General features: G+C 38.7%; 1 protein-coding gene across 1 annotated transcript in view; it reads left to right on the top strand.

The window, feature by feature from the left end:
* The window catches only part of myo18ab (myosin XVIIIA b), a 128,098-nt gene that overhangs the window by 81,032 nt on the left and 19,519 nt on the right, over positions 1 to 27,547 (top strand). The window contains exons 25-38 of the mRNA XM_073862804.1: positions 3,065 to 3,208; positions 4,107 to 4,196; positions 5,454 to 5,573; positions 6,418 to 6,529; positions 10,554 to 10,681; positions 11,270 to 11,420; positions 12,866 to 12,993; positions 13,079 to 13,279; positions 13,710 to 13,820; positions 16,557 to 16,661; positions 16,993 to 17,139; positions 17,229 to 17,342; positions 23,217 to 23,333; positions 26,339 to 26,422. Of these exons, the coding sequence (XP_073718905.1) occupies positions 3,065 to 3,208; positions 4,107 to 4,196; positions 5,454 to 5,573; positions 6,418 to 6,529; positions 10,554 to 10,681; positions 11,270 to 11,420; positions 12,866 to 12,993; positions 13,079 to 13,279; positions 13,710 to 13,820; positions 16,557 to 16,661; positions 16,993 to 17,139; positions 17,229 to 17,342; positions 23,217 to 23,333; positions 26,339 to 26,422 (1,752 nt within the window). The remainder of the gene's footprint in view (positions 1 to 3,064; positions 3,209 to 4,106; positions 4,197 to 5,453; positions 5,574 to 6,417; positions 6,530 to 10,553; positions 10,682 to 11,269; positions 11,421 to 12,865; positions 12,994 to 13,078; positions 13,280 to 13,709; positions 13,821 to 16,556; positions 16,662 to 16,992; positions 17,140 to 17,228; positions 17,343 to 23,216; positions 23,334 to 26,338; positions 26,423 to 27,547) is intronic.

A 27,547-nucleotide genomic window follows, 5' to 3' on the forward strand; every position in this document is an offset into this window, starting at 1 on the left:
ATCGCCTAAAGACCCGAGAAACGCATGTGCGCCTGCGCATCCTAACCTTCTGGCAGTCGAACCTGCAGATCTGTATTCAAGTTTGTGCTGCACACACCTGACATGAGACACCTGTTGGAGAGGTCGCAGCTGACCTTGTTTACAGCATCCGTTCATACGTGACGTTCGCATCCTCCTGCCAGGCTTCGGGGCTCGAAGGCACCATTTCCTCCAGACGCTCATTTTAATTAGGGAGCTCATCTTTATTTCACCCTCTTACAAGCTGTTTAGATGGCAGTTTGTGACATTTGTTGTGGTCGAAGCGTGGCAAATGAGTTACGGTGCATATGTCGGGCCATCTCCGTTCTCGGGTGCTTTAAAGCTTCCTCGCTGTGACAAATTAGACATCGCCCGGACCCAACACTTATACGGACTCGGTCCCTTAAACTTGCTGAATGCGGCCCATCTAATTAGGTTTCCAGATAATCCTTCATTATTTGAAATGTTCCTGCAGCATGTAAATCTTGTGCAGGGTTTAAATCTGCTGGCAAGTAGTATTGAAGTTTAATTGAATTACTCAAAGGAGCTCGGGGTTTCTGCTGCAGTTGGTACGACTCCAAAATCACTGTCTAATGGTCTCATTGAAGAAAATGCGTTTGTTCCCCGAATGTGTTTATTCTGCCTGTGATTGACTCCGGGAGCAGTTATATTGCTGAGGGTGAATATGTAAGCTGTGGTAATTTCCCTTTGATGGGGAAGAGAGTCTTGCCCCGAGCTTATAGTGGATGCCGCTGTAGACTTTTTACTGGAGCTGAAAGGGACTCATTTAGTGCAGGTTTACCCCTGGGGAAGCTCTTGGGCAGCGGTGCACTGGACATTCAAACATAGACTTGCAATTGTCCGTGCAGGCTTTGCTTGTTTTAAGCTTACTGTACATCTCGACTGTAAGATGAATGATAATTTCTCACTTTACCTCTCTAGTCACGCTTACCACACACACCATCTGCTATAAGACAATTAAACACACATCAATGTGTAATAACGGACACTTTAAAATTTAATCTCGTCACTTATTGTCTAGCCATTAATATATATTTTTTGTGTAGATTTCATTTTTATTTTTGTAAATTAGAATGTTGTCATATTCAGTCTAGTATGTGGAAAAGCATTTAACTCTTTCCCCGCCAGCGTTTTTAAAACGTTGCCAGGCAGTGCCAGCATTTTTTTCACAAAAGTTTAAAGAGCACCTATTTCATTGCTAAAAATCAATGTTTTTTTGTGTATTTGGTACAAGCGTGCCGCACAAGCCCTGAAAAGTGAAGCCAAGACGTCTCGATCGCCCCCCAGTGACCGGTCCCAGTATAGGTCATAAAGCCCGCCTCCCCATGTTATTCAATGGGACTTGAGACCAACTAAAAAAATTTATTACACTTCAATTATCTTTTTTCCGAAGCTGGTTTCTGTCATTTACTGTAGTTTTTATCACGCTGATGTAAAGTCAAATGTTTGTTTTTAAAATAGGTTTGTGTTTAGTTAGTTATTTAATGATATAAAAATGGTGCTTTCACGTCATGATTGACAACTGTGATATCGTGTGATATGCGCATTCTACACGAGCGAGGGCGGGGTTTTGACTTCGCGCCTTCCCTTCCTGCTCACTACTGCGCATGACTGGTTCCGAAATCGCTATAGCGCAGACTCAAGACTCAAGATGTCAGTGTCAGATCGGGCAACTGGCGGCTTCACTTTTCACCAATGGAAGAGAGCGAACAAGCGTTGTCCATCTTTTTTACAGTCTATGATTTGGTATAATAGAATGTGTTTGCGTGGTTTATGGTTGAAAAAACACATTATTTTCCACATACCGTACATTTTTGTAGCTCTAGATTTCACTCACTTCCTGAAAAAGTACAGATTTGAAAAGCTCTGTGTCCCTGATTGGCCAGCTAATCTGTATGTTATGATTGGCCTGAATACCTCTGACATCGGCAGGAAATGTGACGCTCCTTACCATGTTTAAAAGATTCGGTTGCTAACTGTCAACTTACAGGCTGTGAGAACGAAGCGGGAGGAATTATGATAATGTCAGTCTTGACTACATAACCAATCCCAGGAAGTAAACTGTTGCCTACAATCCGTGTGTTTGTTGTAGTTCATGAAAAGAGATTTACGTTGGAGATGATAACTCGCGTCATCGTTTACTTTGGGGTATGTACCTTTTGCATATCGTTAACATGTACTAATACACACTTACACACCAAAGGAAATTTAAAAACATGAATCGGACAATATGTGCTCTTTAATGCCTTCCAGAACTTTAAATATATAAACATACAATATATCAAATGACAGAACATACAAATATTGGTAGGTTTTTTAAAAATTACCAAATTTTGGGCAAAAAGCTGAGATAATTGCTTTTTTGTAAAGGATAGATAGATTTAGAACGACAATCAAAACATGCACAGAGTTTTTACTGTTTTTGTGCCAGTGGGTGCTTTAGTGTTTTAAAAATTGTGTAAAGGGGGTCGCACACCGGCCGCACAGCTCAGTGTTGCGTCTAGGACAACTCTGAGGTATCGTAAACTGGATGTGCACATTAAATTGCGCGAGCTTCAGCAGATAGCGTCTACTTCAAAATGCAAAATATACGTTAGCAGCCGATGTTAATCGTTAAAGATTTGGGACAAATATGATGTTATTTAATGTTAAAGTACGTGAGTGGCGCTCTGTGGCGTGACAGGGATTTGAGCAACTTCCTGAGTCGTAGCTGGGAGGCGCGGACAGGCGCCACCTGTCGGTGCCGGTGTGCGTATACTCTTAGAAAGCAACGTGTTCGAGTTTTTCAGAAACGTTGCGGCGCTGCGCGTTCTGTGTGCGACCCTCTTAAGAGTGGCACGTAGTGGAATAGCGGAAATATGGATTGCAATAAAATCTCTTTATTGGCAGGAAAGCGTTTTCTCTTAATTGACGAGATAACTCGTCAATGGCAGGGAAAGGGTTAAGAAAGTTTGTCATTCTAAATGCACTCATTTTGAGATTTGAGCACATCCTGATTTATTTTGCATGTCTCCTTGCCTTACAGATCCAGAACCTGGCAATCCGCTGCATCCAGAAGAACATTAAGAAGAACCGGGGTGTGAAGGGATGGCCGTGGTGGAAGGTCTTCACCACCGTTCGTCCTCTGATTGAGGTCCAGCTCACGGAGGAACAGATCCGTGGAAAGGACGTAAGCACACGTCATCTATCTCCGAACATACCTCTCTTGCTTTCTCTTTGTTTTCCTTTTACTCATTCTATCTCTCTTTTTCCCCATCAAAGGTTGCCCATCCTCACTAACAACTTAAAATTCTCTAAACTGGCATGTCATGTACAGATTTTGACTTTTGACAATAGCACAGCAAAACTTAAAGCCAATCTGTGTGACTGTTTAATGCTCCTAGTCTCGCCGCCCCAGGGGTCCCTCTCGAATTCAACAGCAGCCCTCATTCGCACCCAATAGTATACGCCCGTCACTTTGATTACCGCCTTTGCGGCTTTGACTCAATTCGAGTTGTGTGTGTGTGTTTGTGTGCACAAAGAGCGTAAGCTCTGTGTGTATGCATACATTACCTATGTAGTTGCCTGGATCAAAAACAAGCGTGGTCCCTGCGGGGGAAGCGCATTAGCAAGTCACAGAGTTTGCGCGTGCGAGTTGGGCGCGCGTGTTTGTGTGCGTTGCGTCCGCTGGGCCGGATCCCGCTGAGTGTTGTGTAGCCATGCAGTCAGGCGTGCTCCTGCGAGTGACAGACGGGTGCTGACGCTGCCTCCAAACAGCCTGCCTTGAAAAAACCAAACACGAAGTCTGTCTCTTCTGCAAAAAAACTGCCTGCAGAGCTGCGGCCCTTGGCTGTTTCTTGCAGTTTTCTCAAGTTAGCAAAGAAAGTTTGGGGAAAGTGTTTGCGGTAATGGAGTCGCTGGGGTTCAAAACAGGGCAGGTTTTCTTTCTCATTGCTCGTTGTGTTAATGTTACTAATTTATCTTACCCATCTGTCTCTCTATTTTATGTCACTGTCTGTGTTTTATATTTGCGTCTCTCTTTGTTTTTGTCCATCTTACAATTTGTTTCTCTTACTGCCTTGTCTCAGGAGGAGATACAACAGCTCAAGTTGAGGCTGGAGAAAGTGGAGAAAGAGAGGAATGAATTGAGACTCAATAGTGATCGTTTGGAAAGCAAGGTAAGTACCTTCTCACCTCATTCTTTCACATTTACACATTTTCAAGAAAGCTTTGTTGAAATCATAAACAAAAAAATATCACATGGCCCAAAACATGGACATTTCTGTCTAATTCATGGGTTTTACCACCAAATGTTGTCACATAAAGACAAATCCTACAGTAAAAATATAGTAAACCTGTGGGAGGTCCCTTTTACTGCTCCAGCTTGACAATAACATTATCCATACAGCAGTGGTTTACTGGGTTTGGTGTCAAAGAACCTGATTGGCTTGCACAAAGCCCAGACCTGACCCCTATTTAACACTTTTGGGATGAATGGGAGAGCTGACTACGAGCCAGAACCCATTGCCAAACATCATGGCCTGACCTCACTGATATTCTTGTGTCTAATTGGGATCCTGCAACCATTTTTAAACTTTTTGAGTAAAGCGTATACCTTTAAAAGGGACACTTTTTGAAAATATGCAAATTTTTCAGCTCCCCTAGAGGTAAATATTTGATTCTTACCGTTTTGGAAATCCATTCAGCTGATCTCTGGGTCTGGCGCTACCACTTTTAGCATAGCTTAGCACAATCCATTGAATCTGATTAGACCATTAGCATCGCACTTAAAAAAAAACAAAGAGTTTCGATATTTTTCCTATTTAAAACTTCACTCTTTTGTAGTTACATCGTGTACTAAGACCGACAGAAAATTAAAAGTTGTGATCCTCCAGGCACACATGACCAGGAACCATACTCTCATTCTGGCGTAATAATAAAGGACTTTGCTGCCGTACTACTGCCGTATTACTGCTGCGTAATATCGAAACTCTTTGGTTATTTTTGAGCGCGATGCTAATGGTCTAATCCGATTCAATGGATTATGCTAAGCTATGATAAAAGTGGTAGCGCAAGACCCGGAGATCAGCTGAATGGATTCCAAAACTGTAAGAATCAAATGTTTAACTCATGGGGAGCTGGAAAATGATCATATTTTTTTAAAAAGTGGAGTGTTCCTTTAAAGTAAAAAAACCAAAAGGCACATAAACGTAAGGTCTACAAAGTTTGCCCTAAGGCATCAATTATAGAATTAATATGAATATAAAGTTGCATACCCACCTTTCACAAACTGTCACATTATCACCCAAGAAGCAGCATCACTGTGTGAAATATGCAGTTGAGGATATAGGCGTGAAGTGGAGATGAGCTCATACATTGAGTACGTGCGCTCTGTATTGCACACGCGTTTCACGCCTGCATGTCATACATTTCAGATCACAGAACTGTCCTCTGAGCTCACCGATGAGAGAAACACGGGCGAGTCTGCATCTCAGCTGCTGGAGACTGAGACCTCAGAGAGGCTGAGGCTAGAGAAAGACATGAAAGATCTGCAGGTACCACACATACATACACATCCTGCTTCACTTGATGGTTTTCTGTAAGGAAACTCCTCATGCCTGAAATGGATTTTCTTGACGTAAATGCACAGACAGTGCTGCTGTTTATGCAGCAAAGCATCAGCCGCTTACAAATTGTGTCGTTTCTTATTAAATATCTGTGGATGTTTGAAAGACTAGGTGTACGGGTGCGTAAAGCATGTTAAGAGTTACTTGTTCTAGCCAAATCCATGATGGCATCTTTTGTATTCTTACATAGACGTCCCAGAATGTATTGTATTATAATTTAAGATGGTGGTTATATTTTGGGGGAAAATTTGTATCCAAAAGTGAACAAAACCTCCATTTAGGGACCCTATAAAAATATGGTACTTTTTTGTAAAAATACAGAAAGTTTAGGATAGGGTTAGGTCAGTGCTTTCCAATCCTGGTCCTCGAGGACCCCCTCTCAAAAAGTTTTAGATGTCTCCTTATTTAACACACCTGATTTAACTCAACTCAGCTTGTTAGTTGAATCAGGTGTTTTAAATAAAGGAGACATCTAAAACTTTTTGGAAGGGGGGTCCCTTGAGGACCAGGATTGGGAAGCACCAGGTTAGGTTATAGTATTTATAAATAGTGCTCTATGATAAAAGTCTATGAAATGTCCTCATTTAGAAATTATAATTAAACGTGTGTGTGTGTGTGTGTGTGTGTGTGTGTGTGTGTTCACACGTATACAGATATTTATTTATAAATGCCTTGTATTATAATGCGTCTCTTACATTTTGGGTTGCCTGTCTGAGCAGATGTTCTTGGTATTTCCCTGAAGAACTGAGAGTTGATGTGCTGTGTGTTTCAGGCTAAATATGATGCTATGAAGAAGCAGACGGAGTCTATGGAAATGGAAGTGATGGAGGCACGACTCATACGTGCATCAGAGCTCAACGGGGAAATGGATGATGATGACACGGGTGAGTTTGTACCATTTCTTCCTGGTCCGAATGTTTCAAGTATAATAGTACGTACATAATGCACATTTTTTCGTCTATTCATGAATATCAGCTGACGTCACTCACATCTCAAACTTGTCTTTTGCCATTTTGAGTACCTGAAGTGGTCACAAAGAACTAGAAGCTATGCCTTCAATGAGCATCAAAATTGCTATTTTTACAACACTAAGAAGGCTCGACACAACATCATACTTTGCTCGAAGTATCATCTGTGTCTCTACACGTGAACTCGAGCATTGAGAACATTGTTTGTGTACACAGAGTTTACTAAAAAGAAGGTTTTGAACAACTGACTTTGGTTGTTTTGGTGTCCGCTCGCTGCCATCTTGCCAGTCAAGGTGTATCGATCTCCTGATGCGACGTAAGGAGGGAGGAGAGTAAAGATGGATAGCTTCTAAAGCATACTGTAGTTCCATATAAATGCACTGATAATTTGTTGTTTTGTCGCAAGTGAAAAACAATATTGACTAGCTGAAAAAGGAGCCTTGTATGAGATTCATTCAGTCGGAAATCGATTCTTTAAGTCTGGCAAAGATGGGAAGCGGACAACATAACAGCCAAAGTCAGTTGTTCAAAACTTTTCTTTTTAGTAAACTCTGTGTACACAATGTTCTCAATGCTCGAGTTCACGTGTAAAGATCCAGGTGATACTTCGAGCAAAGTTTCATGTTGTGTCACGCCTTCTTTTGTTGTAAAATAGTGGTAGTTTGGTAGCAGCGGACAGCGTCTGGAAGAACGCATCAGGATCAAGTAGGCATCACACCCTAACCAAGATATTTTTATATAAGTAGTGTTTCTTTTCATGACAGTCGAGGTGCGAAATTTTGTCTTTTGTAGCCATTTCCCGTATCCGTAAGAACCATAGACAGTAAAATATGAGAAATCTGTAAATCGGAGCAAGCTAGCCAATGCTTGTCAGTAGCCTACTGGTACTTGGTCGGTACTCAAGATGGCGGCAGGCAACTGGAACGCAAAAGGTCACATGACTGATATTCATCAGTCAAACCATTTATCAAACCATCCCACCTTTGTGGAACACAAGGCTCATCATAATGATCACACAGCAACGTTTTTAGATGCATTTCTGTGTTTTTGCGGATTTCACGCTTCACACTAATGCTGTGCTCAGGCTTTTTGCCAGTCGGTGCGTGTAATCGCTGTCACTTCCGCCGATGGTGACATCACGCGCATACCCTCTATTATCAAACATTTAATAGATTCTCAGTGAATGGACCCCACCATGATGACTGAGCTTAGAGCAACGACTCAAAACTATCAGGCATCTCCTCCATCATTTTGGAGGAATTGAAGGGCCATCTGTGGGGATTCCTGTTGTGTGACAGCCCAAAGCTCTTTGGCGAACAGCAGAGCTTCAGGTGTGCCGAACGTCCTCAGCGTGATTCCTCCAGACAAATGAGAAAATAATCTGTGGCATCAGGGTGGCTGCTCCTCATTAAGCTGTTTATATGGAAATGCCGGGGGGCACTGAAAACTTCCAACATACGCTTTCTCTTTTTTTTTAATTGCTCACCCACTTTTTTCTTTCTCTCATATGGGGACATGACTAAAAGACCAATTCAGTGAGCTGTTAACTCGAAAGCTGCTGCAACCACAAATTGTTCGAGCAGAATTGTGAACCGGTTTTAGGCTCTTCCTCTTCCTGTATCCCTGTCTCATACTATCAATGGCCGCCTTGTTCTCGATTAAGTCTGATGTAGGTCAAGCTCAGCATTGCTCTTCTGAAAGTCAAATTCATGAATAGGCAATGTATATGTCAGTCAGGTGATGACTTGTTCACATCTCTGGCCTTAATGTCATGCGTTTAATCTCTCAGGCTTAATTCTAAGACATGAAAGTTTGATTTATTCAATTTTTTAGCAGTCACGTTCTCTTTCAATGGTGTCATGGCCTACACCACCTACATCTGCACACATCTCATAGATCTGCATTGATTTATTTAGTGTGTCTTAATTCTCTCCAAGTATTTACAGAAATTCAATGTAATGTAAGCATCACTAAAACTGCCTAGCTTTCTGTTTCTTATGAAATATTTATTTTTGCTCTTATATTTAGAGAAATAAATTAAGAGTTTGGTTCCAAAACGCAAATTTTGATTAATTTGGGTAAAAATGTGTTTTCTATACCAAGAAAGTGACAAGATGAAAACCACTATTTTCCGTTACAAACTTTCACATAGCATCTTTAGGTTATAATAACATTAAAAATTCAAATCCATAATTTGATTTTCAAAGATTTATTATAAAAACTGATTATTTTTTCCGCAAAATGCTATAAATACATGACCATTTTTTGTCAAAATGCTATAAATCTATTGAATCAATATATAAATGTGCATTCATCTTTGCCATGTTATATTCATTAAGTTGACTAGTGGTATATACTGATTAAAAATAAACATTAATGGCATTAATCAAAACACTTACTTTGTCATATTAAGAACACTGTCATTGCTGCTGTCATCCTTGGGATGTCGCGGAACTGTTTTTGACAGCGATCAGCTGTAAAATGTTTTGGTCCTGCTCGATTTTTTTTGACTTGGAGTTAAATAATGGAAAGTTTTTCATAAGATCCACTGGGGTCAATGTGTTAGCATGACAGAAGCTTCATGCTGTCGGGAAAACAAGCAGCAGCCGGCATTTTTCCTTCGCCGAGTGCCTCTCACGTAAATTATTTGATTTTGATGGCTTACGTTTCTTCCCCGCCACAGAATACCACCACAGATTTATCAATGCCATCAAAGTATTATTTTGTTTTTGTTTGTTTGTTGATCACGAAGTACAAAGTAGATAAAAAAAAAATAGAACCAAAACATGAGCGGACGTCAGTGTTCACTCGCCCCGCTGACCACCGCCCTCTCTGGGCTACATCTCTGACATGGATTCCCTGGCTCTGATATTCGCCTTGTTTGTTTTTGATGGTCAAAATGAGATCAAATCAGCAGTATTTGGTGTCATGATAAAACTATTACTTGTTTTCTTATTCATATTTAGTGTCTTTTGTGTTGTTATTGTTTTGGTGCGAGGTAAAAGTTAATAAAACTATACTTATATAATGTTACTATTGCTTTCCCATTTACTCTTAACGCGATACGAGCACTCGATTATTATTAAACTTTGTTCTTGTCAGTACTATATAAAACTGTTTTTATAAGTGTCAGAGAGATGTTTTTACATGCTGCTTATAAATATACCAGTGGCGATATTCTCATAACATGTTTTAATAGTCACGTCGCGATTAAATAAATGATCAATGTCCACATTTAAAAGCTGTGGTGCTTACCTGCAGTTCCACGGTGTTTTCGTGTTCTGATAAGAGATATAGCTCAAGAAGAAAAACCGAGTGTTTAGATTCCTCTTTCCAAGTGTCCACACGATGTGACAAGACATTAATCCCATTAAGTTTAACGTAACATCCAAGAGCGCTGATCTTTAACGTAATAATAACTTACGATTGGGATTCACCGACTGATTTACGAGCTAGTGAACTAATGAGACACACGGAGAGTGTTTAAAAACAGGGCGTCTGTGTTTTTCCATTCAGAGATGAGCCTGTTTAGGACCTCCATTCACTAGGTGGCGGAATGATACGAAAGGTGAAGCGGTTACAGTGCCGCTATCAGTACAATATTGCATAGCTCTTAGCCAATCAGATTCGAGAACCAGAAAGAACTGTTGTATAAAAATACATAAATCTATATAAATCACAGTGGCCATTGTGCTGTAACACAATAAAATCACATTCAGTAAGCAGCAGTGGCTCAGCTATTTCGTGATTTCATCTGAGTTGTTTTTGTTTTGGCCACAATCAACAGGATTGTAGTTCTCACATGCACTAGTTCAGAGTTTAAACCTGTGGTTTAAAAAAAACCACTAACTACAGACAATCTGGAGGTTTAAGAGAGGGTAGTGATTAAAGTGTGATCATCACTGACTGTGTGTCTGTGTGTTTGTGTGTGAATGTGCAGGAGGAGAATGGAGATTGAAGTATGAGCGAGCCATCCGAGAGATTGAGTTCACCAAAAAGAGACTCCAGCAAGAGTTTGATGATAAACTAGAGGTGGAACAGCAAAACAAGAGGCAGTTGGAAAGAAAGGTAAGCACTTATACAAACAAATTGGTTTCACATTTTATTGCTAACAACTCCGGCCGTATTTCCAGATTTTGGCACCTTCATAAATGTTTTGTCTTTATTCCATCAAACTAAGCCAAATGGAAAGACACACACGGTTTAATCATCTTTTTCAGGTTTATGTGAATGGAAATGTTGTAATTATGGGTGCATTGTGAGACACTGTGCATATATAAATGATACAGATTTTGTTAAAATCAAGCAGTTTTCACATTTGTACAAGAGAAAAACTGATGTTGCTGGCATTTGTTAATTTAGTTTATTTTGACTTCATTGCTGTTTCTGACGTTTTTCTGAACGTTTCATGACATGCCCTCGGATGCCTAAATGTATTTTTTTGCATCGCTGTGCAAATGTCCAAAACCGTAAACGTTCAGTACAATACCTCATAGAGACTCAGTCTGCCGGCGTGGACTAGCACAACAGCATGTGCTGTCTCAAACATGTACGTACTGACTGAAACTCACACATCTAGACAAGACTGGTTTGGATCTCATCTAGATGGACAAATGCATCTCTACAGACTGACTAATAATCTGTTTGCGTGTGCAGCTGACAGACCTGCAGGCGGACAATGAGGAAGTTCAGCGTGTGGTGCAGCAGCTGAAGAAGAAATGTCAGAGACTGACAGCTGAGCTGCAGGACACCAAACTGCACCTGGAGGGTCAACAGAGCCGCAACCACGACCTGGAGAAGAAACAACGCAAGTGAGTCAGCACAGAAAATGCATGCTTACAAAGCCTTGTTTGGTATTAGGTTATCATTATCCTGGTCAAGAGGATCCTAAGTTGTAGAGTCGGCTTTGGGTCCCCACGTATGTCACGTGTGATGGGTATCCTAACCAGGCACAATGTGATAAAGCAACAAGCGAGAAATCCTCCCTCATCCGTGTTAATCTGATTTGGTGTTGACCAGCCGTGGCCTCAACAAGCAACAGTGTGACGAGACGTTCAGTCAGTTATCTGGATCCTGTTCGGTGACGTGATTTTGTAAAGCATCTACTGCTGCGAAATCTCACTGCTTTAAAATATGTAACATCACTTTTGGCTATATATGCACAATTACTAGCCTGGATGAGTGAAAATGCATTTGTTTAAAAGAGTGTAAGCCATTTGCCCCAACTTCAGTGTTTCAGCTGTAAATGAAACATCTGTATCCACTCAAAAAACACTATCTGCTGTAGCATAACCCACTTAAAAAATGTCCCAAATTTAAACCAATACCTGCATGTCACAGAACTGCCCACTTCCTCTTCTGCCCGGGGTGAGATAACTTCATAAATCTGAATGTGTGACTTTCATTACTCGGGGCGGCAGGCCGTAAGCAAAGGGCTTGCGGTTAATGCGTGAAGGGGCAGCTAAGCCTCTCTAGGCTGAATAAACAGGCGGAGGCTGCAGGGGGAATGTGTGAAAGTCCACTTTAAATGTAATGATCAGCCAGCTGCCACAGGGCAGATTTAGTCGAGGGGAGGGGTTTTAGAGGAACACTCCATCTCACTGTGGGGCTCGGATTAACAGCGAGAGTTGCATAAGACTCATTTACGGGATCATAACAGGGCCTTAGAAAGGGGGAGAGAGAGTGAGATCTAGGAAATAATGGAAAAGAAAGAACTGGTTTGCCCCACAAGTACCCCCACCCCGTGCATTGTCACCCACTTATGCGTTAACCCAATCAGAAAGCTTTCCCTTAATGCCCCCCCTCCAATAATACATACGTCATACTCAACAGTGTAAGGCTTAGATGAGTTTTACCATTTCCCTACGCTCTGCTATGCTTGGCTACTACAGAAAAAGCAGGTAGGTTATATTTAAATGGTTAAACTATATTTCTGTAGCTACAGTAGCTCATTTGGTAGAGCATTGCGATAGCAGCAGAAAGGTCATGGGTTCGATTCCCAGGGAACATACACTGATAAAACATGTATACTTTGTATACACTGTACTGTAAGTCACTTTGGATGAATGCATCTGCTAAATTTTTAAATGTAAATATTTTTGCATCTGTGTTTTGTCTTCGGTGCCGAAAATTGCACACTTCTGCTTTAAACTCTGTTAAAAACCTAATATGTTTTTTAAAAATCTATTCATCTGCTATAAGAAATCTATTTTAAACCGATTTAGGTTTGAGGACTGAAGTTGTTGTGTCTGTGCAAGTTTGACTCCGAGCAAACCCAGGCTCAGGAGGAGGTGCAGAGAGAGAGGAGCCAGCGGGAGAAATTGGGCAGAGAGAAGGACATGCTGACCGGGGAGGTGTTCAGCCTCAGACAGCAACTGGAGGTCTGCATCTTTGATATTTCATTCACACAGGCTTTAACCAGCTGTGACGTACATGTGCCCATAAGCTTACCTTTCTTCTTTTTAGGATAAAGATCTGGAGATATGTGCTGTCAATCTGAAGCTGGAGCAGATGGAGGCGGAGCTTCAAGATCTGAACTCGCAGGAGTCGAAAGATGAGGCATCGTTGGCCAAGGTCAAAAAGCAGCTTCGCGACCTTGAGGCTAAGGTCAAAGATCAGGAGGAGGAGCTCGACGAGCAGGCGGGCACCATTCAGATGCTGGAGCAGGTAAACAAAGCCAGTTCAGAAAGATTTACAGTATTTTCTTACTGTATGTACTATATACTATCAAGCAAGTTAGACTAACTCAACATTTAGTATTTTTTGATGAGCATCAGGCATGTAAAGAGAATCTAGGTTTTATTATTAGATTGTGTTATACGTTATATTCAGCTAGCTGATGTTTAATGGATCATTGCTTGGAATAACGCAGACAGTCCATCCACACAATTTTCACCCTTCATGCATAATATGCTAATGTATGTAGATTCTGCTGATGTGTCAGTATGAAGAAACCGTCAATACTCTCAGACTGTATATATTATAATAATTACTAAGAAACGGTTTATTGGCCCGCACGGCTGGACTGCTTTGCATATGCATCTGTATGCACGTAACGCGAATCACGACGCTGTGGTGTTGATGTTGTGACCTGCAGGCCAAGTTGCGTCTGGAGATGGAGATGGAGAGACTGAGACAGACACACTCAAAGGAGATCGAGGGCAAAGATGATGAGGTGGAGGAGATCAGACAGTCATGCAGTAAGAAGGTATGATACATTAAACCAGACACCATACAATTGTACCATACACTATAATGATTTCAGCTGTTCATACTGTAGTTTCTTGATTGTATTCACTCGTTTTTCTTAGTAACTTGTTTTATTCTGTTGATACTTTTGGCAAAGATTTCAATCAAGTCAAAATGTAGTTTTATTGTTTTTAGAAAAATGAATCTTCTACAATTTATTTTGTTTTATTGTGTTAACAATTAAACCTGGCTCTTGCCATGATCATAGCCATAGATGCTGACGTGTTTTAAAATTAAGAAAAATTAAAAGAGAATTGTAAATTTAAATTTTTTTGCTAAAGTATTTACATTTTATGCTAAAAAATACGTTATTTTATTTTTCTAGTGTATACATGGAAATTAATAATATTAATTAATAATGTGTAATATGAAATTAATAATATGCAGATTTTTTTATATTTTGTGCTATTTTATATGGAGGACCACAAGAGTCATGCAAAATGTAATAAAGAATTTCAATATTTAATAACTACCTGGACAATAAAAATTGCAATTAATAGATTTGTTTAAAAATTCATTAATTAATCTATAAATAAATAGACAAAGTCTAAAAAAAAATCATCATGTAACATTTTATTAGGCAATAAAAAGTGAGTTATAAAAATAACGTAGAAATGAAATATTAATCTATTAATAAATAGTTCAAAGTAATATAACAATTTAAAAAACAACATAAAACACTCGATAAGTTAATCATTTTAAATTGCATTTATAAATTCTTAATTAAATAATGGAATTTCAAAATGTATTTCAAAAAGCGATTTAAAAAGAGAAATAAATAACTGGATTTATAAATTGATCTACAAATACAGGTTTAAATTAGGCATTTAAAAGGGCATTTCCATTTAACATTTCTGTTTTCATTTCCCAATGGTTCTCCTTATTCTTTTCGCTATTCGATTTGCTTTTCGTTTTAGCCTCTCTATTTAGCTTTTCTGTGACTCTTTGGGTCCTTGCAAATGGTCAAATGAGAAATGCAAATTAGCTATGGCCAGGTGGATGTAACAAGCTCGCTGATTGGCTCTGATTGTACGTCATGTGCAGATTTATAGATCTCGGATGAGGATCTCGGATGAGGACCCAAAGAGTTTTATATTTTAGTAGATTCATAATGTTACTATATATTAAACACAAGTCAGTATAAGCAAATCACCAGCCAACACTCCCTAAAACCGCAGTCACACTAGACTTTCGTCATGCAAACGTTTTACGCAGACCCCTGAGAAACTAGATATGACATTTGTCTGTACAAACTCATTTAAAAAATATTCGTTTAAATGTTAAAATATACTATAGCTAACAGCTGCATGCATTTTTGCCGATAGCTGATTGTTCCACCAATGAACTATCGGTACCGATTAATTGGCAAAACCGATTAATCGGTCTTTCCTAATATGAATTCGATAGTCAGAGTTTACAAACGTTTAACTTTGGAATGCATTATATGCTAATTATTTTTCGCAGGACCTTGTGTTTCTGGTCTATGTGTATGATATGAAGTCAATAAAAAAGTCTGTAGTGTGATTGCGGCATTATTCAAACAGAATTATGAGTACACACAAAATTCCATGTTGCACTTAAGTTAAAATAACTTGAGCTAATCCTACTTTATTTTTATAACTTCTCACTATGAATTGTAAATTCAAGTTGATTAAACTAAAAAATAGCAATTTTTACACTGTAGTTACATAATAGTTTGTTTTTCATTTAAATTGCTGATGTTTGGTAGCCTGGCTAACACCAGACCAGTCTCATAGAGAATGAGATGTGGTCTGGGAACCACTATGCTAATTTTCTCGTATTTGAGGCGTGGTTTACGAATGCCCAGAGCAGTTTATTGGGCGCTACGAATGTTTATCAAATGCGTCTGTACGTAGCTCATAGCCATTCGTTTCAATTATACCAGATGACATATGTAGAGCAACATAAATTCCAGAGTCAACAACTTTTATCGATACGTGTGCACACAGCTGAAAGCTATGCAACTAAACCGGTAGCTGTATATTGTATTGAAAAGCAACACCATAGCTGTTAAACTACACCATAAACTACTTTGAACACTATCTAAGGCTGCATTGAAAAGTAACTTTGCGTCTGTTTGCGTGTTATAACAAATAACAAAACTGCTTCGGTTCCCTATTTCAGGGGCAAAAAAGGGCCAGAGTTTCCATGCTAGATTTCCAGCGTGAATTAATTTGCAGCATGGGAAAACCCAGGCTAGATGTTTGGTTTTAACATAAATAAACATGACATATTCAGCCATGCATTGAATAGAAATGTTCATTCGGGGTTGTTGTAAACATGTAGCGCAGCTTTCGTCACAGATAATGGCGGCACGCTTTTATGGAGCATCTTCAGCGCGGAGGGGTAGATAAGCCGAGCTCATTGAGTCTTATTCTGATGTATAATTCATAGGACCTCTTTTTATTTTTCTCAAGTATTTTTCACCCTTACCTCCCCTCCACTTAACCAATCACACCGACAGTGCAGTACATCCCATAATCACCCTCCTTCTCACGACCGAGTCTCCTTATTGACACTTGAAGGTGCTCTGAATGGTCAAAAAACACATTTAGCCAACGTGTTTGTATGTCTGAAATAATAGTAAATAATTCAATTGACTCTTTTGAACACACTCACCTCACAAAGACCTCCATAATGTCATTTTGTTCTGGTTGTGTCTGTGTGTGCGTAGCTCAAGCAGATGGAGGTGCAGCTGGAGGAAGAGTATGAAGACAAACAGAAGGTCTTGAGGGAGAGAAGAGACCTCGAAGCTAAGCTTATAAGCGCTAAAGAGCAGGTACACCTCAACACACACTAGGCCTTTATGCCCACACTGTAGGTGGAGAATAAGTCCTCCTGCTTCAGTATATATATATATGTGTGTGTGTGTGTGTGTGTGTACTATATACAAAGTTTAGCAACTGCATTTCCTATGTTAGCAAAATGTGACATTAGGAAATGTTGACCAATGCTGGTTTATCCATGGGAATTAATCCATGACTGTGGCATTGCTAAAACCAAATTTTGCTCTGAAACTACAATATTTGAGAAAGGTTATATTGATATATTGGTACTTAATATCTGTAGTGCTCCTACTAAAGCTCGAGTGTATCTTTGCGTTTTTTCAGGTGAGCCACAGAGATGTGGAGACAGAGAAGCGTTTGAGGAAGGACCTAAAGCGCACAAAGGCCTTATTGGCTGATGCTCAGATCATGCTGGATCATCTGAAAAACAACGCTCCCAGCAAGAGAGAGATCGCCCAACTCAAAAACCAGGTTTGATCTCAGTTCCTCAGATGTGATTTCCAGTAGTAAAACAATCTCTACATGTTATTCATGAGTGTGTGCGTGTGGGGTCTTCACAGCTTGAGGAGTCTGAATTCACATGCGCTGCTGCAGTCAAAGCCCGAAAGTCTATGGAAGTGGAGATCGAAGACCTCCATGTCCAAATGGATGACATATCTAAATCCAAGCAGGCGGTAAGTGTAAAACCTGTCTCTTTTCAAAAGAATTTAATTTGTTCTCTTTTAGTCAGACTGAGACCATCACACACACATCCACCTTCACTTGCAGACAGGATTTTAATTATTTACCGCTGGGAAATGATTTCCACCCATTCCGATTCGAATTTGAATAGGATGTGTTGTTGTAAAATACATTAGCTTTTAATAATTCTGTCACTGATTTAGTATTATTTGTGCGGAGCAATATGATTGTGCTCTCCCTGTATCATATTATGAAATGATGTCAGGAGAGATGAATGCAGCCAAATGTTACAGATGCTGTTGTCTTAAAAACTGCCTATAATTTGGTCTCTCTTTATTATTCTGGTCCGTCATGTTTTTTAAGCTTTTTGAAGCAAGAGACAGTTTTGACAGGATAGCGCGGCAAGCATTTTTAATTTTCTATAAAGGCCGCAGCCGTGCCGAAACACTGTTTTTTGGGGGGTAAAGCTAATCCTGGTTTCTCATCTGAATATTGTCATATTGATTAGCAAGCACATGATAAATGGTGTGGTCATGAACAGCCTTTGATCTGCTAAAGGACCTGTCTGTCGTCCTCCCGGGAGCTCATGGATTTCCACTAGAGGATTAGCAGATGATGCTTCGCTTTGATATAAAAAAAACCTGCCAGCAAGTGTTTAAGGGTGTTTTCAAACCTGAGCCTTTGTTTCGCAACCTGGTAGTGATGGGGACGAGGCCACCTATGCCGGGCTGAGTCAAGGCCGAGTCTTTGAGGAAGCAAGTTCGAGTCGAGACCAGGTCCTTTAGGAGTAGAGACCGAGTCGAGACCAAGATCATAAAAACATGTCAGTTTTCATATTCGTGATTTAATATCACCCCAGTTAATAATCAACAGTTAGGCCTACAGACTAAGCTAGATTGGGAATTGTTTAGAGGAGCAGTCTTAACGTCTTAAAGGGATAGTTCACTTTAAAATAAAAATCCTGTCATCATTTACTCATCCTCATGTTGTTCTAAACCTGTATGAATTTCTTTTTTCTGATGAACACAAAAGAAGATATTTTAAGAAATGATGGTAAACACACAGCAGTAAGTAACCATCTTTAGGTCTGAAAACACCCTAAATCTCTCACTGTGCCGTACAGGAAGAGGGGAATATCTTGATTTATTTCGGTCCGCATGGACTTTTAATGGAAACTAGCTACAAAAATAGGTCACCCAGAAATCCTCATGTCATCAACTAGGATTAACATATGAATGCACATGATTACATATCAACACCTATTGAGTGTATTCAGCTACAGTACTTTGCTAATGAGTGAAAGTGTGAACTAGGATGGTACGCTGAGGATAGCCAATCATAACTGAGATTATTTGCATATGTTTTAAATGTACAGTAAAAGAAACTGACTGTATAATTCTTAATGCAGAGAGACGTTGGGCGATGATCATGTTATGATGAATTCAACTTATTTTTTAAAGAAAATGTGACTCAAATCAAATCACTTATATTGTCACATCACCAGTCACATTAAACATAGTCACATACTTTCTACAGACATTCACAATATACATAAATACACAATATATGAAAAACTATACATATACAGTACTGTGCAAATTCTTGGGCCACCACCTCCAGACTTGTTGTTTTAGAAGTTTTAATGTCCATCCATATTTATTTTTTTATTTTATAAAGATACAAACAGAAAATACAGGAAATATGTACAAAAAAATAAAATCTTCTATAGGCATCGTCTGTGTTTAGTGTGACCTCTCTTGTCACTAAACACAATTAGGATTTAATTTTATTTAGGTTTAAGAGATCCTGCAGTTTCCTGCTATTGCTCAAGGAAAAGGGGAGTTTACCCTAAATACTTGACACATCAGTTTACATTTTTATACAGTTTTTAATACTACATACACATTTGCTGTATTTTCTGGATGTATTTTATTAAAGAGACTGAGAAATAATTATATATGATCACTATAACATTGCAAAAACAACAAATCTAATTCTGGCATGGTGGCCTAAGACTTTTACACAGTACTGTATTTCTATATACTGTACACATGTATTGTACACGTTTTAGTGCGAATTAATGATGCATTGTAGATTATTATATTAAGGTGTGTGTGCTATACAAGTTAAGTTGTTTTATCTTATAATAATCTGATTATGATTTTAAAGCATCAACGTTTTATTTCAATTATTGATTTCACTTTAATTTCAATCTTTGACATGGCCTTACTCGGTCAATATTAAAGATTTCAAGGTAATATTCACAGAATGTACTTTACATGATGTAGGATGATTTTATGTAAAAAAAATGACTTTAGCTGGGTTTTCACAGACTGGATTACAAATAGTCAAGATACTGGATAACATTGTAAGTGGACTTTAGGGGGAAAACTAGAATGCTACAAAAGCAAAATGTTTGACCTTTAATATTACTGCATTTTGATATGTGACAAAGAGAGAGAGAGAGAGAGAGAGAGAGAGAGAAAAGAAAGGTTGTTTTACTGAACTTCTTAAATGGAAACTTGGTCTTGCTTCATTGCTCGTAGAAGATGGATTGAAAGTTCAGAAGGAATTGTTTTTTATAGATTTGCACTTTCTGCTTGTGGTAATTTTAAAGATTTCTGTTTTATTCTCATTTGAGACTCATAATTTTTTACACATGGGAATTTGAGCTGCAGAAATAAAGGAGTGAATAGCAGTCTAATAAACAGATCACTGCGAAATACAAATTTCTGTCATGTTAATAAAAGTCTCTTCCTTGACTGAAAATAAATAGGTGGAGATTCTCAAGTGTGTACATGATAAAAAAGAAATTCATTTTCGGCTTTTACCCTCACAAATTCATTAGCAGCCTGTGATGTCTACATTTTTCGCTTCTCTTCCTCAGAGATGAGCTCACTGTATTGTTGAGGTAATTATAGGAGACCTCTGATACTATGTGATAGAGCAGGCAGTCAAGTGTTGCTCTGTAATTGGTAGATCTGTAATTGTGTGGAACTGTGCTGTTTTCTTCTGAAAGGTTTGTGAAATTCAAGCAGCTACTGTTTAGTAAGGATGTGACAGCAAAATCATCTGTTTAGGGGGTCAGGCTTGTTGTTTGAAAACAATAATGAGGGCTGAAGTTAAGAGCTTTGGCTTTGTGGCTTGCCACACATCACATTGTATAAGAGGTGCAGGATTAGGTCTTTTTTCCTGTCTGTAATATAAAATTCAGTCAATATCATCAAGCATTATTTCAAAAGTCGTTAACAGTCTTACCTATACACTGTAAAAAATCCAACTTTTAAATGTTCATTCAACAAAGAAAAGTAAGTAACTTAAACAAAGATTTCTTTGTTGAAGGGTGTCAATTCATTATTTTGTGTTTACTGAATGAAAAAAAGCATAATCATTCAGCTAACAAATATTATTTTGTTGACTGGACTAAAGATATATACGTTTTTGTCCAATTCGTTCACCCAACTTGCCAAACTGAGTAATCTGAACAAGCAATTAAAAAAAAACAATGGTCTGAATTAGTTGAATTTTGATATACTAAATTACTCTTTACCCAACTTAGTCACTAGTTAGAAATTTGTTTATTACCTAATCAGTTTAAGTTGGTTCAACTTGTTGGTTTAAGTTGACATTACTCAGTAAATTGAGTTAGGTGAACTACATCATCCAAGAGTTGAGTAAACTCAAAAAAGCTGTGCAGAAAGTTGCCTTGAAATTTTAAGTTGAGTCAACTTTTTATTTTTTACAGTGTAGGATCCATATGTATGTGATTCATCACATCGTATTTATTTGCGCGTTTATGGATTTGGCAGGCACTTTCATTTTAAAGTGTCTTGCCGTGCAATCAAGCTATATCAGTGGTGCAAACTTGTCACCTTCCAGCGAAATTTGCCATTTTTGATCCAAAATAGGTCATTCTTGTGATTCAAGTTTTTGAAAATGAGGGGTGAAGGGGGTCTGCAACAGGGTTGCAGTAAATGAAATTATAAAATGTCCAGCTATTGTGGCAAAAATGTCAAATGCATAGCGAGTTTGGCGGTTTATGTTTTGCATTTCATAGTTACCTTATTTGCAGATTGAGCGCACACACTTAACTCGTAGTATTTTTTCATCCGAGGTTACGTGCCACTTCACGTTGCTGTGCGCGTCGCGGTCACAAAAGCTTAACATTGTACACGTATTTAAGCACCCAGTTTTAAATGAAGTGATTTTAAGCCGTTGAAACACAAACAACAGTGCTATATATGCAATCTTTTTTGCGGCTGTATTAGCACATGTCAAAATTCCCGGCTTTTGCAAGTATCTTCATAAACGTGAAAATTTAGGTCTTAAGAGAAAGTAAACAGCAAAAAGAGAAAACGCATGTGTAACAGTACATTAGATCCGGACTATGGTCTTAAAGGGGAAGTTACCTAATTTTGCTCCTGTCTGTCACTCGTGTTAATTAAACAGAACTGAGCGAAAATCTCTCACTGCTCTTAACTAAATCACTTTTCTACCCTTTTTACGTCGAATTAGTATGTTCGAGTTGCTCGTTCAGGGTTCATATTCATACTGTATTAGAGCTATGACAAACCCTGAAAGAAATATTCCATTTTCTTAAAAGAAAGATTTGTCTCATTTTAATGGACTTTAATAGAGGCCAACATTTAATACTTAACTCAACAATTAACAGTTTTTTTCAACGAAGTTTCAAAGGACTATAAACGATCCCAAACGAGGCATAAGGGTCTTATCTAGCGAAACAATTGTCATTTTTGACAAGAAAAATAAAAAATATGCTCTTTTAAACCACAACTTTTCGTCTAGATCCAATCCAGCGCGACCTAACGTTAATGCGTAGTGACGTAGGGAGGTCACGTGTTACATATATAAAAACGACCATTGTAAACAATAAACTGACACAAAGACATTAATTAGTATCAGTTGACATACAACAACGTAGGAACGGTCCTCTTTCAACACATTTGTAAACACTGGGGTGGAGTTTCGCATTTGTCCTCTGTGACCTCTTGACGTCATGACGTATTGCGTGAAGACGAGAAGTTGTGGTTTGAAAGTGGATATTTTTTATTTTTCTTGTCAAAAATGACAATCGTTTCGCTAGATAAGACCCTTATGCCTCGTTTGGGATCATTTATAGTCCTTTGAAACTCCGTTGAAAAAAACTCTTACGTGTTGAGTTAAGTGTTAATTTTTGGGCTCTATTAAAGTCCATTAAAATGAGAAAAATCCTGCAATGTTTTCCTCAAAAAACATAATTTCTTCTCGACTGAACAAAGAAAGACATCAACATTTTGGATGACAGTAAATTAGTAAATTATCTGGATTTTTCTTTTAAGAAAATTGAATATTCCTTGAATGATTTGTTTATGTGTACTGAATAATATGAAATACAATTTCTGTAACACTTTACAAAAACGTTGTATTTATTCACATTAGTAAATATGAACAAAAAAATAAACAATATATTGTATATAAGCATTTATTGATTCTTGTTTATGTAATTACAGATGTTAGTTTGAGGTGCATTAATTATTGTTAACAGTTTCAATTTTGATTTAAAAATTAAAATGCTAAAATTAATAATATTTAAAATTATAAATAAATAAATAAAATAAAATCAGAATTGATATATAAACTGTGATATATATATGAATGCTTGTGTCACCTTTTTCACCCCTTATGAGTTTGCACCCTGCTATATATTTTGTCAGTATGTGTGCAATACTCCAACCTCAAAAATATTTTGACTTTAATTAAGTGAGGATGTCAAAATGTCAGACAGATGAAAATTTTTCTAACATTGTTTAATTTCAACATGAAATTCTGTACATTTTAATCTGGTCTAATGTTTGTTTCTTCTGCAGCTTGAGGAGCAGCTAAGCCGTTTGCAAAGGGAGAAGAATGACCTGCAGTCTCGCATGGAGGAGGACCAAGAGGACATGAACGAACTCATGAAGAAACACAAAGCCGCCGTTGCCCAGGTAACCCTCTCCTTCTCTTAGGCCCTTGCTTGCGCCTGGTCGACAATCGTACACAAAAGACACGTACACAGGCCCATGCTCCATTCTCAACACATTTATCTGAAGAACATAGACTCTTTACAGCCTTTTTAAAGATTATTTTGAGAGCTTGTTTGCGCAAAAAAATCAAAGTATGTTTTATGGAAAAGTAGGGATGCGTGATTGTGTAAAAGACCATAATTGCCTTTTAGTTTTCTATGAAAAAAATCACCATGGATACGCTTGTCGATTATAATTAGCATTTCAGTTTTGGCTCATAACTAATTTAGTCACGCTACTCGTGTGCAGTCTAAATTGGGTGTTACATCATCTACACAGTTAGTAATAATTTCAAATAACCGCTTGATGCTTTGTACTTTTTGGTACTTTTTTTTGAAGTTTTTTCACTACTTGTTTTTATGTGTTCACATTAGCAGTAAGCTTGTGGACTAATTTAACCATTTGTTTGGTCACAATGCTCAACTGCAATGCACGTAAGAAACATTTTAGCTTGCAATTGTGAATTGTATTCTCATGCAGCACAAACACACATCTGCCATATGATTTATTAATTAATTTATTTTCTGCCACATGCCTCCATCATTCAAATTAATCGTCAGTGTATTTTATAGCATGTGTGCATATAACACCCGGACCACTTCCTATTCCTCCCTTTTCATCTGATGATGATGTCACAGGAACGATTGACATTCGAGCGTGTGGGTTGATCACCATTAGAAATGTTTTAAACACAGCGCGGCACTGCGGCAGTGATGTGGATGTGAGTGATGTGTCTCCAAAGACCCTGAGTAAACACATCCTCCCCTTGGTTTACTTCACCGGCTCCATGCTTCATTTACAGGAGCGTTTGTGGCACAGGTTTCGAAACACTTTACATCAGTCACATTCATGCTCTGTGCGTTCAGACCATCTCACAATTTCGCTCTCCTATCTCCATTTCACCCACGCTTCTGTTAACATGCTATTTATCGCTGCTGTTTTCTGCGCGGCGTCATTAGCAGGCCATAAGACTGTTTGTGTGTCAGAGACTAAGTGGTTTGTTATGTGCTGTTATATATATCTTCGATACCTGTTTCTTCAGTACTGTAGGTGCTGTGTACTGTATGCTATTTGTGTAATGCAATACAGGACAGTATGCAGCAATACAATATAGGATGCACACACATGTTTTGAAATACAGTCTGCTTTTAAGATAAAATGGACAATGAGCTACTAAGCTGTATATTGCATTTTTTGGTATTAGCTTTACAGTAAACACATGTCCCCGCACATGACACGGCTTGCTTTACTTTGGCTAATTTGGTTTGTTTTTCAACTACACCGTGGTACCGCTTCAAAGTGGGTGGGACTTATGCCGTGTACACACCAAGTACGAAGCATCGTGTTCCTCCCTAGATTATTCGCAGGATTAAACTTTGTGTCATGCAAATTTTTAGCTTGAGTTGAATATTTTTGAGGTGAATTTTTGCGACAATCTCGCTGGCCAATTTGCGTTTTTCACATTGGCCTGTGCGAGTTCATGTCTATTCATGTCTTTGCGTTGACTTTGTATGTAATCTATTCGCAAAAATCATTGAATTTGCATTTGGTGTGTACGGCCCATTATTTTTATAGTTGCCTCACTTCTACTGTCGTGACATCATCGTAAATGCAACAAATGCACAACACAGGGGCGCAATGGAGGATATTGATGAAGTGGTGTTGTTGATTCTTGGCATGTGGATGTTTATCACCACTAAAAACTGAGTTTGAGACTCGTACGACAAAGATGACGACATCTCTTGGTTTGCGCAATGGCGCACGAGGGTAAGCTAATCTTGCATTTAGCAATAACGCTGGTAGTGAAGATTCTCTCTGACCAATCAATGATCTGCGGTTTTTAAGTTTTTTGCGATTCAGAAACGATTTCAGGCAGGTTTTTTGTAATGGGGAAGGCGATGTATCGGCACAGCCCTACTATACACAGTGGGAAAACGCCCCAAAAGTGAGCCATACCAAGCCGTACTGAGCTGTACTATGCAGTGGAAAAACCTCAACAGTGATCACTTTTATTACTGCTTATTAAATGAACACATGTAAATGCTGCTTGAGGTGATGAAAGAGATTTCTATTGGAACTGTCTTGGCACACCTTGCAGATGACGGTATTTTGTTTAGTATTTTCAGAAAACCAAACCATTCCCATATTACAGTGCATTCTTTTTGGGGAATAATGCATGATTTAAGGGCTCGTTATAGTCGTGCGTAGGTCCTACGGCGTAGCAGCGACGGCGTAGGTTCCGCGTCGGTTTTCATTTATACTTTTGCGTCGTTGTCCGCGTCGACGTGCAAACACACGCGCGACCGCTGGTAGGCAGTATCCACGCGTGTAACCACAGTAGCAGCACAAACGTGAAAGAAGAAGAAGCTTAGCAGGTTAACCCACAAACGAAGAAGAAACAGCAACTTGTTGTGTATAATTTGAGAAGACCAGCAATGATGGAAGTAAATAAACAGTGACTTTTGATGCAGTTTGAGTTAAATCACTCCTCAACTTGGCTCATCTTTGTTTTCACCGTCACAAACGGAAATACCTATGACGCAGTTTTTTTTACCTGACGGGAGGGGTTCTGGTGGACCAATCACAGCGCTTGCGGTCCGCGTAGATCTGACGCGCTGTTACATTTTTTGTGAGGTGCGCGTCAGGCTACGCAGAGCTACGCACAGGCTACGGATACCCTACGCCGTAGCTACGGCGTAGAACCTACGTACGACTATAAATCGCCCTTTACTCCTGTATCTCTTTCCACATGTGCCACTGGGCACGTGAATCTTTATTTTTAGCAACATTCACGAAATGAGTCATTGTATATCCTCAGCACAGTTATCTTGTTCATATCTAAATTCAATAAATCACCCAGTTCTAGTTAGTGAGATATGTGTAGTAGTAGACAGAATCTGACAGTTGTGATCCATGCTTTTGTGTAGTCCACACAGAACCTGGCCCAGATCAGTGACCTGCAGGCCCAGCTGGAGGAGGCCATGAAGGAGAAACAGGACGTGCAGGAGAAGGTGAGTAGAGGACACCTGGCATCCACACAGAAATTCATGTCTGCAAAGCCAACATACTTGTTTTCGGTCACAGGGGACACATCTTAAGTGGTTTGAATAATTAAAGTGTAGTTTATCTTATTCAAGCATCACTTTACTAAGTGCTCCTGTTATCTTGCTGGTTTGTTTAGTAGTTTGGCATACAGCAATTAATTAAACAACAATTAAGGTACAGAGCTTATCTTATTTCCGCTTAAGGTGAGATAAGGCGAGGATACAGAAGATTTGTGTCTTACAGATTCACTTCACATCTACAATGTTAAGATAATCAGACTCATGCACTCTCGAGTAATTGACTCTTTCAGAAGATCAAAATCTGACTCCGCCCCCTCAACAAATTTAAGCTTCAACTTTATTTGTTATATAATAATATAGTAATTTAAAAAGGAAAACACCACCGTTTTTCAATATTTGACTCTTTTCTTACATCAACTTAGACGAATTAATACATACATATCTGTTTTTAATGCAAGGCTTTAATCTTTGTACAGCGCATCGTGAATGTGTTAGCATTTAACCTAGCACCATTCATTCCTTAGGATCCAAACACGGAGGAATTTGGAAGCCATCAAACACTTCCATGTTTTCCCTATTTAAAGACTGTTACATGAGTAGTTACACGAGTAAGTGGTGACTTTTTAAGCAGCTAAAAAATGAACTATATTGTATAGCTTCTAAATTCATCCCTGTTTGGATCCTAAGGAATGAATGGGGCTAGGTTAAATGCTAACACATTCACGACGAGCTGTACAAAGATGTAGTGCACGCATTGATAAAAGATAGGGATGTATTAATTTGTCTAGGTTGAGGTAAGAACATAGTAAAATATTGAAAAATTTTGATGTTTTCCTTTAACTTAAAATTGGGTATATCTGGACTGTATCTGGCCACCAGTGTACACAATAAAAATTATTATTACCAGCACAAAATATTTTGCTTCTGAAACAAGCAAGGCTGTATGTATGCATGAAAACCAAAAATTCAGAGGTACAGAGATAGGCTTTGAATAATGGATAAGACTTCTGTGCAACTGACTAAGTAACTAAATCTCTGTTCCTGTCTGAACTAGGTTTGACTTAACGGTCG

The sequence above is a fragment of the Misgurnus anguillicaudatus genome, chromosome 24 (assembly GCF_027580225.2).
Source record: "Misgurnus anguillicaudatus chromosome 24, ASM2758022v2, whole genome shotgun sequence".
NCBI lineage: Eukaryota > Metazoa > Chordata > Actinopteri > Cypriniformes > Cobitidae > Misgurnus > Misgurnus anguillicaudatus.